At 42.7% G+C, this 16,162-nt stretch overlaps 1 protein-coding gene across 1 annotated transcript in view; it reads left to right on the top strand.

The window, feature by feature from the left end:
- The first annotated feature begins 316 nt into the window (after positions 1-316).
- The window catches only part of LOC306912542 (F-box-like/WD repeat-containing protein TBL1XR1), a 29,847-nt gene continuing 14,001 nt past the window's right edge, over positions 317-16,162 (top strand). The window contains exons 1-6 of the mRNA XM_079488840.1: positions 317-594; positions 6,824-6,891; positions 8,846-8,949; positions 10,483-10,628; positions 11,425-11,674; positions 15,838-15,970. Coding sequence (XP_079344966.1) covers positions 8,892-8,949; positions 10,483-10,628; positions 11,425-11,674; positions 15,838-15,970 — 587 coding nt within the window. The 5' untranslated portion in view covers positions 317-594; positions 6,824-6,891; positions 8,846-8,891. The remainder of the gene's footprint in view (positions 595-6,823; positions 6,892-8,845; positions 8,950-10,482; positions 10,629-11,424; positions 11,675-15,837; positions 15,971-16,162) is intronic.

A 16,162-nucleotide genomic window follows, 5' to 3' on the forward strand; every position in this document is an offset into this window, starting at 1 on the left:
ACTAGCCTACTTCAATCATGTGGTAATACAAATAAAATGAGAAATGCCATGTGGCATCGGCTTTTTTATCTGAGAATTATTTATGAATTATGATAGGTTGGGTTTTTAATAATGTTTTTTTTAATGTTATATAACATGCATTTGGTTGTCTTTTAACAGTAGTCTGCATTATTCAACCATTGCCAGTCAGAATTATTAAACAAAAAAATATATAACCATACACTTGTAATATAATGTAATGAATGTAATAACGAACTTTCTTACAGTTGGTGATGTTTGGAAATAATAAATACAGTAGTGTTACAAGTTACATGCAGGCAATGAAGGCAGCTCATTTCCGCAGTGCGGGTCACTCAGTGCTGTGTGGATGGAACGTCCGTTGCTGTAGCTTCTCCGCCGCCTGTTCTGCTCTAGCTCTGCTTGCTCTGTGTGTGTTCAACATACAACAAGCCTTTTAATTATGAGCGTTCATTTGATCAACCCTGCGATCGATACGTATAGATAGCATGGTCTGATCGAACACCGTCACAACAACCGCAGAACAGAGACACCGTCAGGTTTTCGATCACAGGGGGGCTAAAATAAGACAAGCAGGTACGGGATTACTTCTTCTTGTCTTTAGCTTAGCCTCGGCTAACGAGCTAGCGCGCTGTGCTAACCGCTAGCTCGTTCGCTAAAGGCTTTGAAACCGTAGCTCGCTGGTGATCGGCGGCACTTAGGATGTGTTATTGCTTGTTTTTAAACTATCCCGATGGTCCTCTTCAACTTTGTGAGGTTTAAATGGTCCATCTTTGTCTAATAACGGTGTTATAAGCGTTATTTGACAGTGGTGTGAGGCTAGCTAACACCCACTGACCCTGCAGCAAGTGGGACACTTTTAAACCGCCTTGCTTTGCCGGCGTTCAGCATGTGATCTGACGGTGAAGCTAACAGCTAGCACACGGGAGCTACCAGTAGTTCGTTTTCACCCTGGATTCACTCTGTGATTTATCCTTATTATATTCTTTCCTTTGGGTGCCGTTGATACATATTTTTTGTTACACACATAACTATTCGTGATATATATACGGTAGATATATTTTTGTAATGGTGATCTTTGCTTTTATTTTGAAACCCCAAAAAGTCAATTTCCGGTGGAACTGTATCTCATTTCAGTTAGTAGAAGCTGTGGACGTAGTTTTAACCCCGTTTGCGTCGTACGATGACGGCGTTGCTTGCACAAAATAATCACACATACCAGCGCTACAGGTTAGATTGTAGTACAGATGTTCTTATATTTGTGGATTGCGTTGATTGGAGTAAAAGCTTCAGGATGCTGCCTAGATGAAAAGGATTCGTCAGTGACGTCACTAGCTGCGTCGTACGACGGTGTTGTGCGCCGAAATACAAGCTCACAACGTTGTTGTGAGGTTGACAGCCAGGTTGACGTTGTGGATAATACATTTTCATAAATGAATATCACTAAGCAAGTTTATGTACAGTACTTGGCTCTGGTACATAGCCTTAAGGAGTCCTTAAGTTAAGGCTAAGGAGTCCTTAAGGCGACTGTGGCTCAAGAGGTAGAGCAGGTCGTCCAATGATCCATGGGTCGGCGGTTCGAATCCCGGCTCCTCCTGTCTACATGTCGAAGTGTCCTTGGGCAAGACACTGAACCCCAAATTGCTCCCGATGTGCTGGTTGGTACCTTGCATGGCTTCCGCTGCAATCGGTGTATGAATGTGTGTGAATGGGTGAATGTAATGCACAATCTATGTAAAGCGCCTTGGATAAAGGCGCTATATAAATGCACCATTTACCATTTACCATTTAAGGCTATAGACCGAAGTCCTGACGTCACTGTCAGTAGAGGGCGTCAGTCCCCAGGTTCGTGTACTTTTTATTTGCATTGTAATCTCCATACAATTTAATTACGTTTATTTTAATTTTATTGATACTTAATGTTTCGTGGTTAGTACGAGTCGAGTCACCACCAGCTGAGCTTACGTCAACGAGGAATCTCAGGAACGCAATGTGTTGACAGCTGGACGTGACGTATATTAGCGATATTGCCTTCATATGTAGTTTCAAGGCTTTTGCGGCCACATTAATTCCATTTTCTCCAGAAACTGGCTGTATCAAATATGAATGGACATCATTAACACAGCCACTCCCCTGACAGAAAGGCCGGGGTGCTCGGTTTATTTTTCAAACACAGTTCTTATATGAAGCGACCTAAAATCCCCCTATGGAGATTACAATGCAAATAAAAAAATACATGAACCTGTGTATTGACGCCCTCTACTGAAAGTGACGTCAGACTTCGGTGCTCTATGGACGTGACTCGAAGGCCAAATTAAGGTACTAGTGTTTCCCAAACACTGGGTCAGGACCCATGTTTGAGTCACGGACTCATTTTTATATGGGTCCTAAGTAAAATATCCTTTTTTGTTTAGGCTTATACCGTGATGCAATAAGCCAAATAGCCGTTTCAGACGTGAGTGACTAATTCTCGTACCAGTTGCCGTGCAATCCCCCCCTTGCCCACCCGCCTCCCCGTTCTCGACAGGATGACAGCGCGAGCAGAGAGAGAAGAAAATGAATCTGCAGCATGATAGGCAACGCTGAAGAGGCACAACAAGCGCTAAATAATTTAGATGATGATGATAATAATAATATAGATATAGGTCCAGTGCTGGTTGATGTGTTTGTAAATCGTTATACTATTACTAGTATAGTGCCAAAGTCCTGATGCAATCGCTGATCCCCTGGTTCACGGAAGTTTTTCTCTAGACTATGGAGAATAACATGGGGATGGGGTCATCTTAAATCATCTAATATAAGAATTGTGGTCTGTCAGTCAGTCATATTTGATACAGTCTGTCGCGTGGTCACGGCCAGAGGAGCGGGGAGGCGGGGGGAGCCCACGGCAACTGGCACGGGAATAGTCACTCGAGTTTCAGATAGGCATCGATTAACACTCCGAACGCCCAGGACGAAGTTCTTTGTCCTTTCTATTAGTAACGCCCGTCGCCCAGGACGAAGTATTGTCCAAAAGACGAAGTTTATTGATACGAGAACAGATCGCATGGCTGTATAGCCCAGGCGCGCCTCCTGGGCTCTCCTCGGTGACGCGCAAGAGTGAGACGTCATCGAAAAACTCCCTCCTCTGTTTAGCTGATGAAAACGAAAATCTTAAAACGTTCATAACTCGCGATCTAAATCATCCCGTCTTTTTCTGAAAAAAGATCCTGTGTTAGACGGCGCTCCGCGGTCCAGTCGCTAGTCTCGATAGATTTATTCTTGTCTCCCGTTGTCGATCGATTCTAGAGTGGTGTGGCTATTGTTAGCTGCTACACAACATCATGAACTTCCGGCCGGTCCGTCCGGAAAAGGCGTCCGTGTTTATAAATCGACTGGGCGCATGAATGTAATGGATTAAATACTTCCGGGCAATTAAAGTGTTAACACAGACGACGTCGCCTGGATCGACAGGTCTGCTCCAGCTCTGCTCATGAGGGGCGCGACGACGCAAGCGTAGAAAAAAAGCTAAACAGAATCCAGGTCTGGTCAGTCGCGGGTGTGTGCACGAAACGAGCACGACAATTTCACGGGGCCGTGCTCACGTAAATGCGCTTGCGACTTGCGTTGTCGCCCCTCAACTTCTCCGCGCGTACAGAAAAAAAAGGTCTCATTGAAAATGAATTACTAGGCGCGTTAAGGACGTTTAAGGACCTTTACAGTTTTCTCACTCGACAGTAAACGAACAAACCAACATACAGTACATTACGCAAATATGTACAAGAGGCAAATATTGAGAACCACTACTCTTCTGTACAGTGTTCTGTACGCACTTCCGATAGTGAAGTCATTGTCTTATTTGTGGCGGTTTGCTGAGCCCATTAATGGTGTAGAAGGGGTGGGAGGGCACGTAGTGGCAACTTAAGCCTTGCTGGTTGTTTATTATAGACACCATGGTGACATAACAGACATGTACTACAATCTGCCTGCAGCAAATCTATAGCTGTGAGTCACACATGCGTCTGGCCTACACAACAACCAGAAACCAGAACAAAGAACAAAATTACACTGTACCGCCTTCATCATCACAATTATTAGAAATGATAATGTATGTGTATGTAAACTTAATTAACCACTGTAGTCCTTGACCTCAATTGTTGATCCAGCCGCAGCAACAAGTTAGGTAACTGAAATGAAACTAGGTAACTGAAAATGCTTTTATTTGCAAACCGCTTTGGTACCGTTAATTGATTTTTTTAAAGGCATAGCATACTGCCCTGTGTCTTAGCATACTGCCCTGTGTCTTAGCATACTGCCCTGTGTTTATCTCCTTTCCGTCTATACCAGCAGTTATGAGCCACTGGAGTGGTGTGGTTGTATTTGTATGTTTTGGAAGACGGAGATGTTTTTGGGCAACCAAAACAAACAGCGAAAACACCAAAAATACAGCGAGAGTGCAGTGTGTTACTGCAGGTGAACAGTAAACACCAGCACTAGAGTTGTTCCGATACCGATACTGGTATTGGTTACTCGGGCCGATACCACCCTCAAGTACTCGTACTCGGTACTTGGAACCGGCCCCGATACTTTGACCCGAGTACCAAACATCCAATTGACACTAGGCTGAACGAATGCAACGGGAGCAAGTCTAACCCAATACTACAGCAAAAGGCCAAAAACAGCCGATCTACAAGCATAAATGACAACTGACAAGTGTAGATCGGAGATAATCTGCATCTAAGGCGGTAAAATAAGTGGTTACTCAACAAAAGTGGTTACTCGTATCGGTACTCCGTATTGGCGAGTATTAAAAATTAAGTACTTGTATTCATACTCTGTCTGAAAAAAATGATATCGGGACAACTCTAACCAGCACACTAGCTAAGTTCTGGGGAAATTATGGGTATAACAATTAACAAAGTGTATATATCGTTTTGTTATATAAATAGAATGGCAAAGTTACATACTAGGCCTTTAAAAACCATGTCATCTTCCTCTTTGGTTTGTCAGCCACGTAGCATCAAGCTGACTGACCTGTTGGTACACAAGTGGCCACTGTTTTGGCTTCTCCACCCCTGACCCAGTTTCTTAGACAGCAGTGACAGACAGACAGACACACCCCTTTGTTCATTCATTGTTCTCTTCTGCTTTCTGACCGTGACAACAGTTCTTTTTTAGACCTTCCGTGCAAACAAACACTACTTAACTAATACTACAGTAATACGATGCACAGTAGCCTTACTAGCCTATGTAAACAGGACAATTTATACATTTATATTATGGGGTGCAACAGTCACCAACTAGAACTAATCGATTTAGTCAATGATAATAAATCACAATATAAGATACAATATTTGCTTTATAATCAATACCTATCTTTGACATAGGCTCAATGTTTCCAAAGCATTCTTAAAAAGTTCAAATGGTAAATAGTTGTGCAAAAAGAAGTATAGAATAATTGTCCATTATCCTCTTCTGAGACACAGACGGATTAGACAAAAATGGTACCATATTATGAGTACTAGTGAGGACCAATTTATATGATAAGGTTGAAAATGGGTGAAGCTTAACACATTCCCTCCTGTTATAGTCAGAGGATATTAATAAATCTGGGAATACATTTCTTACCAAGAATGTTCTTCACCAATTTGTTGGTAAGGGTGTCTACTAACATATCCCACATTGGTTTCTATTCAACCACCCTAGGGGAATTTGACAGCTGCTGAAAGTAACCAATATATGGAATTTTTTTCTAAATTTCATTATACTTTAAGTAGCATGTGAGGTGTCAAACTAGGGGTTTTCCATGATTCTGAACCCATTCCAAGCATTAGTTTTGCACGAAAAACTCCTTGGGCTAAATTCAGCCATAGCCATGTGTCCAATTGTGCTGACCTCATCACATTTGTGATGACGGCTATGGCCGTTTTTAACCCAAGGAGTGTTTTTCATGCAAAACTATTGCTTGGAATGGATTCAGAATCATGAAAACCCTCTAGTTTGTCACGTCACATGCTACTTAAAGCATAATGAAATTTAGAACATTTTGCCTTATATTGGTTGTTATATTGGTCGGTACCCCGACTTTCAGCAGCTGTCAAAAATTCCCCTAGGGTGGTTGAATAGAAACCAATGTGGGATATGTTAGTAGACACCTTTACAAACACATTGGTGAAGAAATATCTTGTTAAGAAATGTATTCCCAGATTTGACATTATTCTGATAACATTCCCTTCCCTGACTATTACCATGGGCGGGATCGTGAGGCCAGTGCCAGTGAAATGCGCGAAAAAGCAAAGAAGAGCCCTCATCCGTCCGACCCGGAAGTGTAGTCTAGCTTCACTCCAGGCTGTGGATGATTGGAGTCGCTGGAGTGTGGTCAGCACTGGTTTGCTGCACCTGGCCGGTCAGGTGCAGCCCTTCCCTGTTGGCCAGGTGTGGCCCTCTCCGCGGTGCTGGTTTGATGTATTTACAAACTGAAAAGGAGTATGTGGCCCATGAGGGATGGGCCACAAGGTGGCATGACTCTTGACTAAATCAAATCATTCATTCATTCATTCACATTCATACACGATGGCGGAGGAAACCATGCATGGCACCAACCTGCTCATCGGGGGCAATTAGGGGTTCAGCGTCTTGTTCAAGGACACTTCGACACCAACTCTGGGGGAGCCCGGGACCGAACTTGGAACCTCACGGTTTTCCCATCTGGCCATTCTACGGGACACTCTACCCCTGAGCCACTGCCGCCCCACTTTTACTTTGGAGTTACTTACAGTTGTAATTTTGACTGAAATTATTATATATTCTTTTCTTTTTCTTTTAGAGGCACCAAGTTTATCTGCTCAAGACAACAGAGCAATGATGAGCATTTGAAGACACCTTGATCACATGGTCAGTATCTGATGTATATCACTTCACATGATGCCCATTTAGAGACACTGCAACCATTTTAGATTTGTTTTGAAAAAATATCGAAACTGTTTGGAAGATTTTGAAATGGTTTTGAATATTTTGAACATGAATATTCTCTTCTGGGTGTCCCTGGCACAAAACATTTTCAAACGAGGGTGGTCCGTGACCAAATATCAATCTGACTTGAATAGAACCACTGATTTAGGGGACACCTTTCAGAAGCTGACTCATTTAAGACTTAAATTTATTCATACTCAGTGGTATGAGTTTTGTCTCTCGGATGTTAGTTACACTTGTAACGCCATCGTTTGAGTTTCATATCTAATGCAATGGAGACTGGCCTGAACGGCATGCAGCTTCCAACTTCCACCCCGGCTGTCCATATGTTATGTCCTTTTTCTGGTTTTGAGTAGGGATGGGACCATATGAAGATTAACGATATATTTGTAATAATCAAAATATGCTTAAAACTTAAAATGCCACTTGAACCCCCAGCATCCCTACTCTAGGGGCAACTTTTGCCAAAAATAGCAGATCTACAAGCTCACGCGTTGCAACGCACTGCTTTGTGAGCTTGTAGATCTGCAATTTCTGGCATCAAATGGGGAGAGTGCAATAAGAACGTACCAAATGTGCTATTTACAGATCCCAGGGACGCTGACGATTTGGTGGCCCTACTCGCATATTATTTGCATATTATTGCCGTTAATTACGGACAAAACCACACAAATACGTTAGAATTTGGAGACGAGAGGTTTGTGCCAGACATCAACGGAATTCAAAACCACTAGTTAGTATGCCTAGTGGTCGGGGCTGGGTGAAGTTTTTGTGCTAGATCCCAGGGTCCATGATTTGATTATAGTTGTGGATCTAAGCTCTTGGTAAGGCGGGGGGGGGGGGGGGTGGTCATGTTGACTCTGCAGTGGGCTGGCAGGGCAGACCTCCTTCCCTCTCGTTTATTTCCACAGGCCCACGGTTCAAAACACTGCGGCTTCTGCTCGAAGAAATACGACACAGTGGATGCAAACTATGCAGCGAGTTTCTGTTATTGCAGGAGTTTCAAAAAGCCCCGTCTTCCTTCAGAGGATTTTTTTTCTCTCGGTCCACGAGAGCCGAGCCGATCCGCCTGGCGAGGAAGGGTCTGCTAATCATTACCAGTTTTGGGTTAATGTAGGGGTTCTCAAAGTGGGGCCCGGGACCCCCACCAGGAGTCATTGAGGTGGTTCCAGGAGGTCCCTCCAGTTAAATGATTGATGGTGGCCCCAAAATGTCCTTATTTTAGGCATGTCATTAAATTGTAAAAAAAATAGCCTCATGTTCAAAACGTTTACTTTTCAGGATTCAAATTCAAAAATGTCAAAAGTAGATCTACAAGCTCAAAATGTGTCGCTTCGTGCTTGCAGATCTGCTACTTTTGATGATTTTGTGTGATGCCATAGTAATGTAGTATGGCGAAAAAAGAAACACACAATTTTAATATGGAGATGAGATGTTTCCGCCCGACAGCCACGATATAGTGGTAGATCTGTAATTTTTGCTTTTGTCCTAGAAGTATATAGTGCGTGCTTGGCGTGTGACTGTGTGTGTGTGTGTGTGTGTGTGTGTGTGTGTGCCACTGGGGGGTGGGGGGAGGGGGCACAGGGCACTTTTATTAGTAAGAAAAGAAGGGGGTCCTCCGAGGACAAAAGGATTGGGAAACACGGGTTGTTAGAATCTAACACCCGTTGTGAAAGTGCCAGATCTAGGTCAAGCAAGGTGACGTCCCTCTCTCTCTGGCAGTGTGGTTATATCATCGTGCTCGTGGTGTGTGCGACAGCTCTGCTTACATCTAGCCACGTACCATGGTCTATTGACCGCTAGTCAATGTAATGCATTTTGTATCTGCGCAACAAATTAATGTGCGATATATTATCTCTCTCTGTCTGTCTCCTAGGCTCGTATCCTGCGCTGACCAGATGGTTTAACCACCAGGAGTGAAAATGAGCATAAGCAGCGATGAGGTCAATTTCCTGGTGTACAGATACCTGCAAGAGTCAGGTAGGGTGACTCTGGTGTAAGGCCTGTTTTTGTGCGTGCTGTGCTTGGCCAACAGCAGAGATGAGTGTACCCACACACTTTTCTAGTGCATGCTCATCATTCTTCACGTTGTTCAAGCAGGATAGTGACGCTTAAACCCTGGTAAACCATCCCGGCCGTGTGTATTCACATTATCGGCAGACTGGTCTGGCTCCCAACCCTGGTTTGCAGAAACCAAAAAGTGGAAGAGCCAATCAGCGTCTGTCAATCACAGGGCACTGAGATGATCTTGTACTAAAATGTGTTAGCCAATACGGCTGCTGTGTTAAGTGGTCAAATGGGTGGGCCACGGTTGGCCCTGATCAAAAAGAGGTTGAGAAGAACCACTGGCCAAAATAAAAAATCAGACCCGTCTGAAGTGAGGGGCGCTCTTATCATCTTACAACATCGAGGAGGGAATTCAGTATAGCTTGGTGATGTAATGATGTGTCAAAACAAACATTAAATTCTCTTTATTGTTAATGGGATTTAATGTTTGTGTTAGTGACTAAACAAACATTAATTTCTCTTCATTGTCAATGGCATTTTTAAAACAAACATTGACCTAAAAACAAACATTAAACCTGTATATAAGAGGGGGCTAGCGCCCCTCAAAAATCAGACCTGTCTGAAGTTAGTGGTACTGTACTGTACTGTACTGTACTGTACTGTACTGTACTGTACTGTACTGTACTGTACTGTACTGTACTGTACTGTACTGTACTGTACAAGCTCTCATCCCTGGCCTCTGTGTGTTAGGCTGCACAACAGTTACACTTGGTGGTGTGTTAGGCTGCACAACAGTGACACTTGGTGGTGACAATATGCTATTTCCGTGCTCGGACCCAGGGACACAGCCAGGGACCCTATTCAGTATTTTAGCTGTGACGTGAGCGCCCCCTCCTGAGATACTTCCGGGTCCTACTTTTGTGTCGCTTTTGTGTCCCCCTAGAGTTGTACTGTCTGTGACGCTCCATCGGACTAAATCTGAGACGAAAACAACCACGAAAGTCTAATTTTACCGCTTTCCTCGCAACAACAAAGCTGCGCTGCTCTCCCAAATCTGGCTGTGACAGGCCGTCTGCCCCACACGGAATACTATCGCCATTTTATTTCATTGTGTCAACTAAATCCTCATTAATGCAAACTAGATTCAACATACTCAAGCCTGCAAACATTCTAAATATGCCCCCGAAATATTTTACTGAGCAAATGGACTGTTACCACCTTATAATAATGATAATAATAGTCTTTATTGTCTCCACATCATATTATTTTTTTGTCATGGACACTTGTACAAAACATTAATAATTCTACTCGAGTTGGAAGCATTAAAAAGATTCACGTGTTTAGATATTCTATTTACAATGAGATGCGGACGGGAGCTTGTGCCACTTGGACTCGGACTTAAATACTGAATAGGAGTGGTTGTACCACTCAGAAAATATGATACAAACAAAAAACCCTGTATTTTGGTTACTTAGTCCTTACACTGCCCTTGATCTCTCCCTCCAGGCTTCTCCCACTCAGCGTTCACCTTTGGCATAGAGAGCCACATCAGCCAGTCCAACATCAACGGAGCGCTGGTCCCCCCCGCTGCCCTCATCTCCATCATCCAGAAGGGTCTGCAGTATGTGGAGGCTGAAGTCAGCATCAACGAGGTCAGTCCCCCCCCCCCCCCCGAACAACCATACGCAGCATATTGGCATTGAGTTTACTGAATGATACTTTCTTTTTAACCCATTTTAAAAATAATCACACTCGTGTGAAGTGAGGAGAGCGCCTTTGGGGTGCACCCACGACGTCATAGTAAAAGGCCATAGACTTGGCTGCCACATGACGTCACGGGGGGCACACACAAAGCCAGGCGTTTGAGGGCCTATTTTCATTATGGGTACCAGTCATTGGCAGTCGTTTTCTGTGTATATTTAAGTTATTTGTCATTTCTGCACTGTGCAATCTGTGTTTACAAGGCCTAAAAGAACATAAATGTAATTTCCATTTATATCGTTCAAAGCCAAATAAACAATTAAATCGTTAATCGGAATTATTTCCGTGACAATTAATCTGCAAGTAACATATAATGATCGTGACATCCCTACCCGTGTCATATTGTACAGCAATGTTAATCTTTTTAGAGATATTTTTGGGGTTTTTTCAGGCCTAATGGCAGATTACTTGAATGCTGAAAATAGCCGATCTACAAGCTCACAACGCGTCAAAGCGACACGTTGTGAGATTGTAGATCTGCTATTTTCACCCAAGCGCAAACAAAGCAAACAAAAATTGACTTGTCTTTTAGTTGTACTGGATCTCTTCTCAACTAGTCCCTCCCTAACATTTTAGTCAATTTTTGGGGTTTAGCTTTTATTTAGTTTTTAATTTAAGGCCAGTCGAGGGACATTTTTGGTCCTAGTTTTTCGAGGACAAAATGAACAGTGTAATAATAATATGCAGGACGGGACGCTGTTTGACGGGCGGCCCATCGAGTCGCTGTCCCTGATCGACGCGGTGATGCCAGACGTGGTCCAGACCCGGCAGCAGGCCTACAGAGACAAGCTGGCACAGCAGCAGCAGAGGCAGTTGGACGCGGCGGGCTGCAGCGCCAGCGGTAATGTAGCCCCGCCCCAGGGAGCAGGAGGAGGAGCCAAGAATGGCGAGGGAGGGGCCGCCAACGGCGAGGAGAACGGAGCCCACGCCTTAGCCAGTAAGGACGGCAGCCCATTCTCTAAACCTTTTCATGTCAATAATGATAAACTTAATTTTAAGTTTTTAAGTTTACGCTTTTTAAGTTTATGTTGATGCTGTCGGGCATAAAACTTAAATAAATGAATTCCCTGGCCTACTTGATCATACTACAGCATCACACAAAAGTAGGAGATGTACACGCTCAAAGGTTCAAACGTTTTGAGTTTGAATCCTGAAAAGTAACAGTTTTGGACATACTGTATGAGGTTTCCGCCCGACAGAGATGACCAAACCCAAATACAAGATTTATTAGAAGGTTTCAAATCCGAAACGATTTTGCCAGGGACCAAAACTTCAAAACAATTAATGAAATAATAAAATGGCAGGTCGAAAAGCTGCCACGTGACATGTTGTGAGCTTGTAGATTCATTGGCTAGTTTTGAAATGCCGACGTATAAAATGAGGGTAAAGTGGTAAACTGATTTCGATGCTCCAATTTTGCTGGAACCTCCCCAAGGACCCCTGGCGGTCGCTGGACCCCACTTTGAGAACCAGTGCAGTAAGGACTCCTTGAGTCAGCACTTAAGCAAAAACAGGACTTTTTTTCTTTTTTCTTTTTTTTTGAGGAGGAAGAAAAGTTGACCTCATTGTGGAAAATGTTCTGTCCAAGGCCTCCCCACCCCACACCCCGCACTTGCATAAGGTTGATTTATACTTAGTTGGCGCACAGTGCAGCGTATAGTCGCCCATCTACAGCTTGTAGATACGTGGTTCCCAAACATTATAGCTTATTTGCCCGGGACCCAAACTAGTGAAAATATCTACAAGCTCACGACACGTTGTGAGCTTGTAGATATTTTCACTACTTCTTGAACGTTGTTTTAATTTATTTATGGAAATTAGCAGATTCATTTTATTCATGAAATTCTTTTGAAAAATATTGGAATTGTTTTTCAATAATGAAAAGTTGTGATTTCTGTGCCATGCTAGGCGGCTATTTTTGGTGATCCTCATTTCCAGTTTGCGGGTACAAATATGTACGTAGATGGCAAAGAAAGAAGAATAGGCCTAAGAAGAGAATATATATATATATATAATATATATATATATATATATATATAGGAATAGATTTTTGGCAGACGTCACTGGTCGTACTTTAAGGAGCCGTAAATCAGGCTTAACCTACGCAGTAGGAAAAGCAGAAGAAGACATAATTATTACCACCCTGCTGTCTGTGCAGGCAAAATGAAAACATTTCCAGAAAGGCTTGTGCTGTGTCATAGAAAATGATTTCTGGGAATGTGACATTATCTTTTTTTTTCATCTCTGCCGGGTGGAAACCTCATCAGCTATATCTTGCGCCACCCCTTACCCCTATCGCTAAACTTATTTGTCATTATTTACTATTGTAAAACATTTTAAAATAGTTCAAATAGCTGATCTACAAACTCACAACGTGTCAAACAGCACACATCTCAGCCTCGGTGCAACTCGAGCTACAGCAGGCTGATTTTTAAACCCGCCTTGCATGTCCAAAACTGCTACTTTTCAAAAACGTCAAAAGTAGCAGATCTAAAACATGTTGCTTTGCTACTTTTGATGCTTTTGCGTGACACTGTACTGTAGTATGGTCAAGTTGGGCATTCATTTAATTTAACATATGGAGATAAGAGGTTTCTTCCCTACAGCAACAATATATTGAACCTATAAGAGTGTGCAACTAAATAATGACCACGTCCACCATTGGAACACAGGTTAATTTTCTTCCATTTCCTGAACGAAAACCGTTTTGGACATAACAAGGTTTCCACCTGACAGCAACGATATTTGAATAGCTTGTCTAACGACAGAATGACGGACTAAAGCATTGCCACCTTACACAATGCTTACTCAGTCAAATTTCCTGTCAACATGCAGCTTGGCTAGGAGAATTGCCTGGGGGGCTGTTCCCCGGAGAAACCTGTGTTTAGACGTCAAATTAGTTTCAGCTGTTTACCATTCTCAACGTGGCGTGCTGACCTCAATTGTAGTTTCCCTTACCCTTTCCTCTAAATTGGTTTCTGTTAACCCATTAACCCATTTGACCTGAGATCAGATTCTAAAAATGTCTTCTACATCCTGACAGTCAGTCGTTCTTCGATTTTTCAAAAATAGCAGACCTACAAGCTCGTAGCGCGCCACTCGGTGGCCCACTATGAGCTTGTAGATCTGCTATTTTTCAATAGCTAAAGCATAACATAATGCTAACACCAAAAGGGGTTCCCGCCCAAAATGGGTTAAGACCTGTATTATACAAATGTCTTCTAAATCCTAACAGTTTTCTGAAAAACACATGTTACTACTCTATATCAGTGGTTCATAAAGCTCTTCATGTCAAGGACCAAGTTTAAAATGTTCACTTTAAAAATGTATATATTCAAAGAATTGTCACAAATGTTTGCGATTTAAAAAAAATAGCAGATCTAAAAGCTTACGTATAAAATAATAGTTAAAGTTCATAAATTCTAAAATGACAGACGGATGCTTTCCTGTTGTAACCTATATGTCTTCTCTTCATACATTTCAACCCGGGAAAGCATCTCTGTCATAAAGCATCCGTGTCATTTCAACATTGCCATCCTCTACAGAGGCTGAGAAATAATAAGTGAACAATGGCAATTTTAGTCAGTAAGTTTTTTTCTGGAAAACTGTATTTAGAAAGCGTTCGGCCTCTGGTGTAAATGCTTTGTGCCTAATTGAATCTCTTTGTGGTAAATGCGCCAACAGTGCTGTGTGACCACGGATGCTATTGAATCTCCTCTGGCTCTTTGACACCGTTGGTAATGACAACGCGGGTTACACGGGTGCCATCGTTATGACCCTGTTAACCAAGTCACAACCTCTTGAGGTGACGGTGACATTTGCAGAGGGAGGCCTCCCTCCTCACGGTTTCATTTCCTGAGAAGAACACAGTCTCCACGCACACACCCTCTGCAGAGCTCTGCACTTGTTACACACACACACACCGTCGTCTTATATCGTTGCTGTCGGGCAGAAACCTCTTATCTGCATATTTTAACGTTTTGAGTTTGTTCATAAATGAAAGCCCTACTTGATCATACTACAGCGTTTTTTGGACATATGAGGTTTCCACCCAACAGGTGATATCTTATTACTACTTTTCAGGAAATAGATAAAAGAAAAACATTTTTTTAACACAGGCACACTTAACCACTTTAGCCTGTCAACATCAATTAGAAAAAATATTATCATGCAAATGCAGATACAAATTAGCCGCACTCATTTTTTAGTCCTGTCTCCGCTTCCTCCCATGGTTTCAAAGGCCTATCTTAATCAACCTAGAGAGAGAGAGACAGACAAACAGACAGACAGCTAGATAGACATAGTATAAAAGCAGAGTCGTATCCAGCAATGTCTTTTCCTCATGAACAGACTTTGTGTGATTCTTTCAAGTGAAGTTTCTTTCAAGTGAAGCAACGGTTTGCTACGCCACATAGAGTTGTACCACTGCCAGGTTTAAGTACGGCATACACACGCACCCTGTTGCACATGAATGAGCACCAGAGCGCACAGGAGATTAAGTTATGACTAGAAACCCAGAATAAGTGGACAGGTGCGTAGGAGAGGAAGTTGGCAGATGATGATGGTCAGTTGACCGAAACGTGCTTTAATTGTACGACCGTTGTTATAACTCTTTGCGTTGTCCATCACGACTGTCAACTCATGTTACTCCACAGTCCCTAGCCTGGAAACTAGACTAATCTGCCACTCTGCCACAGGAACAAAATCTACGCAGTGATATTAGTCTTGCCATGCCAGGCGAGGATATCCAGTCCCCACTATGTGGACTACAAAACATTTGGCCACTAGATGGCACTATTTTGCCTTACAAGAAATATTTAGGGTGAAAGGTAACAGCTTACAGAGGTAAACAAATAATTCTAGGGTTTTGATGTCCCAACAAAATTATTAAAATGCGGGAAAAGCAATACATTTATAATTACACACGTTTTAAAAAGCTCTGTGGTTGTATTTTAATAATAATAATAAAAACAAAATCTTCCATTAATTTAATTCCAACCTTTATTTGATTCTCGGAAAACACACTGAGGGCTCAAACCCATCTTTTCCAGTTGTGCCGAGATTACTAAGATTATTAAGTTTGCTTCCTGCCCTCTCTAGACCACCATGCAGAGATGATGGATGTGGACAACGACGTGGAAATCCCCCAGAACAAAGCCATGGTGCTCCGGGGACACGAGTCCGAAGTCTTTATCTGCGCCTGGAACCCAGTGAATGACCTGCTCGCATCCGGGTCAGTGTCTCTGCCTGTCCTGCTCTTCTGTCTGACTCTGTCTCTCCCCCTGTACACATGGCTGCGTTGATTTAAAGGCATATTTCAATTTCAAACATTTTTGGGGTCAGTTTAACGTCTGTACATGTTTTTCTGTTTTACCCCAGACATTTTAAGTTGTTTGATTCAGTATTTATTTAAATATTTGATATA

The sequence above is a fragment of the Electrona antarctica genome (assembly GCF_951216825.1).
Source record: "Electrona antarctica genome assembly, chromosome: 19".
NCBI lineage: Eukaryota > Metazoa > Chordata > Actinopteri > Myctophiformes > Myctophidae > Electrona > Electrona antarctica.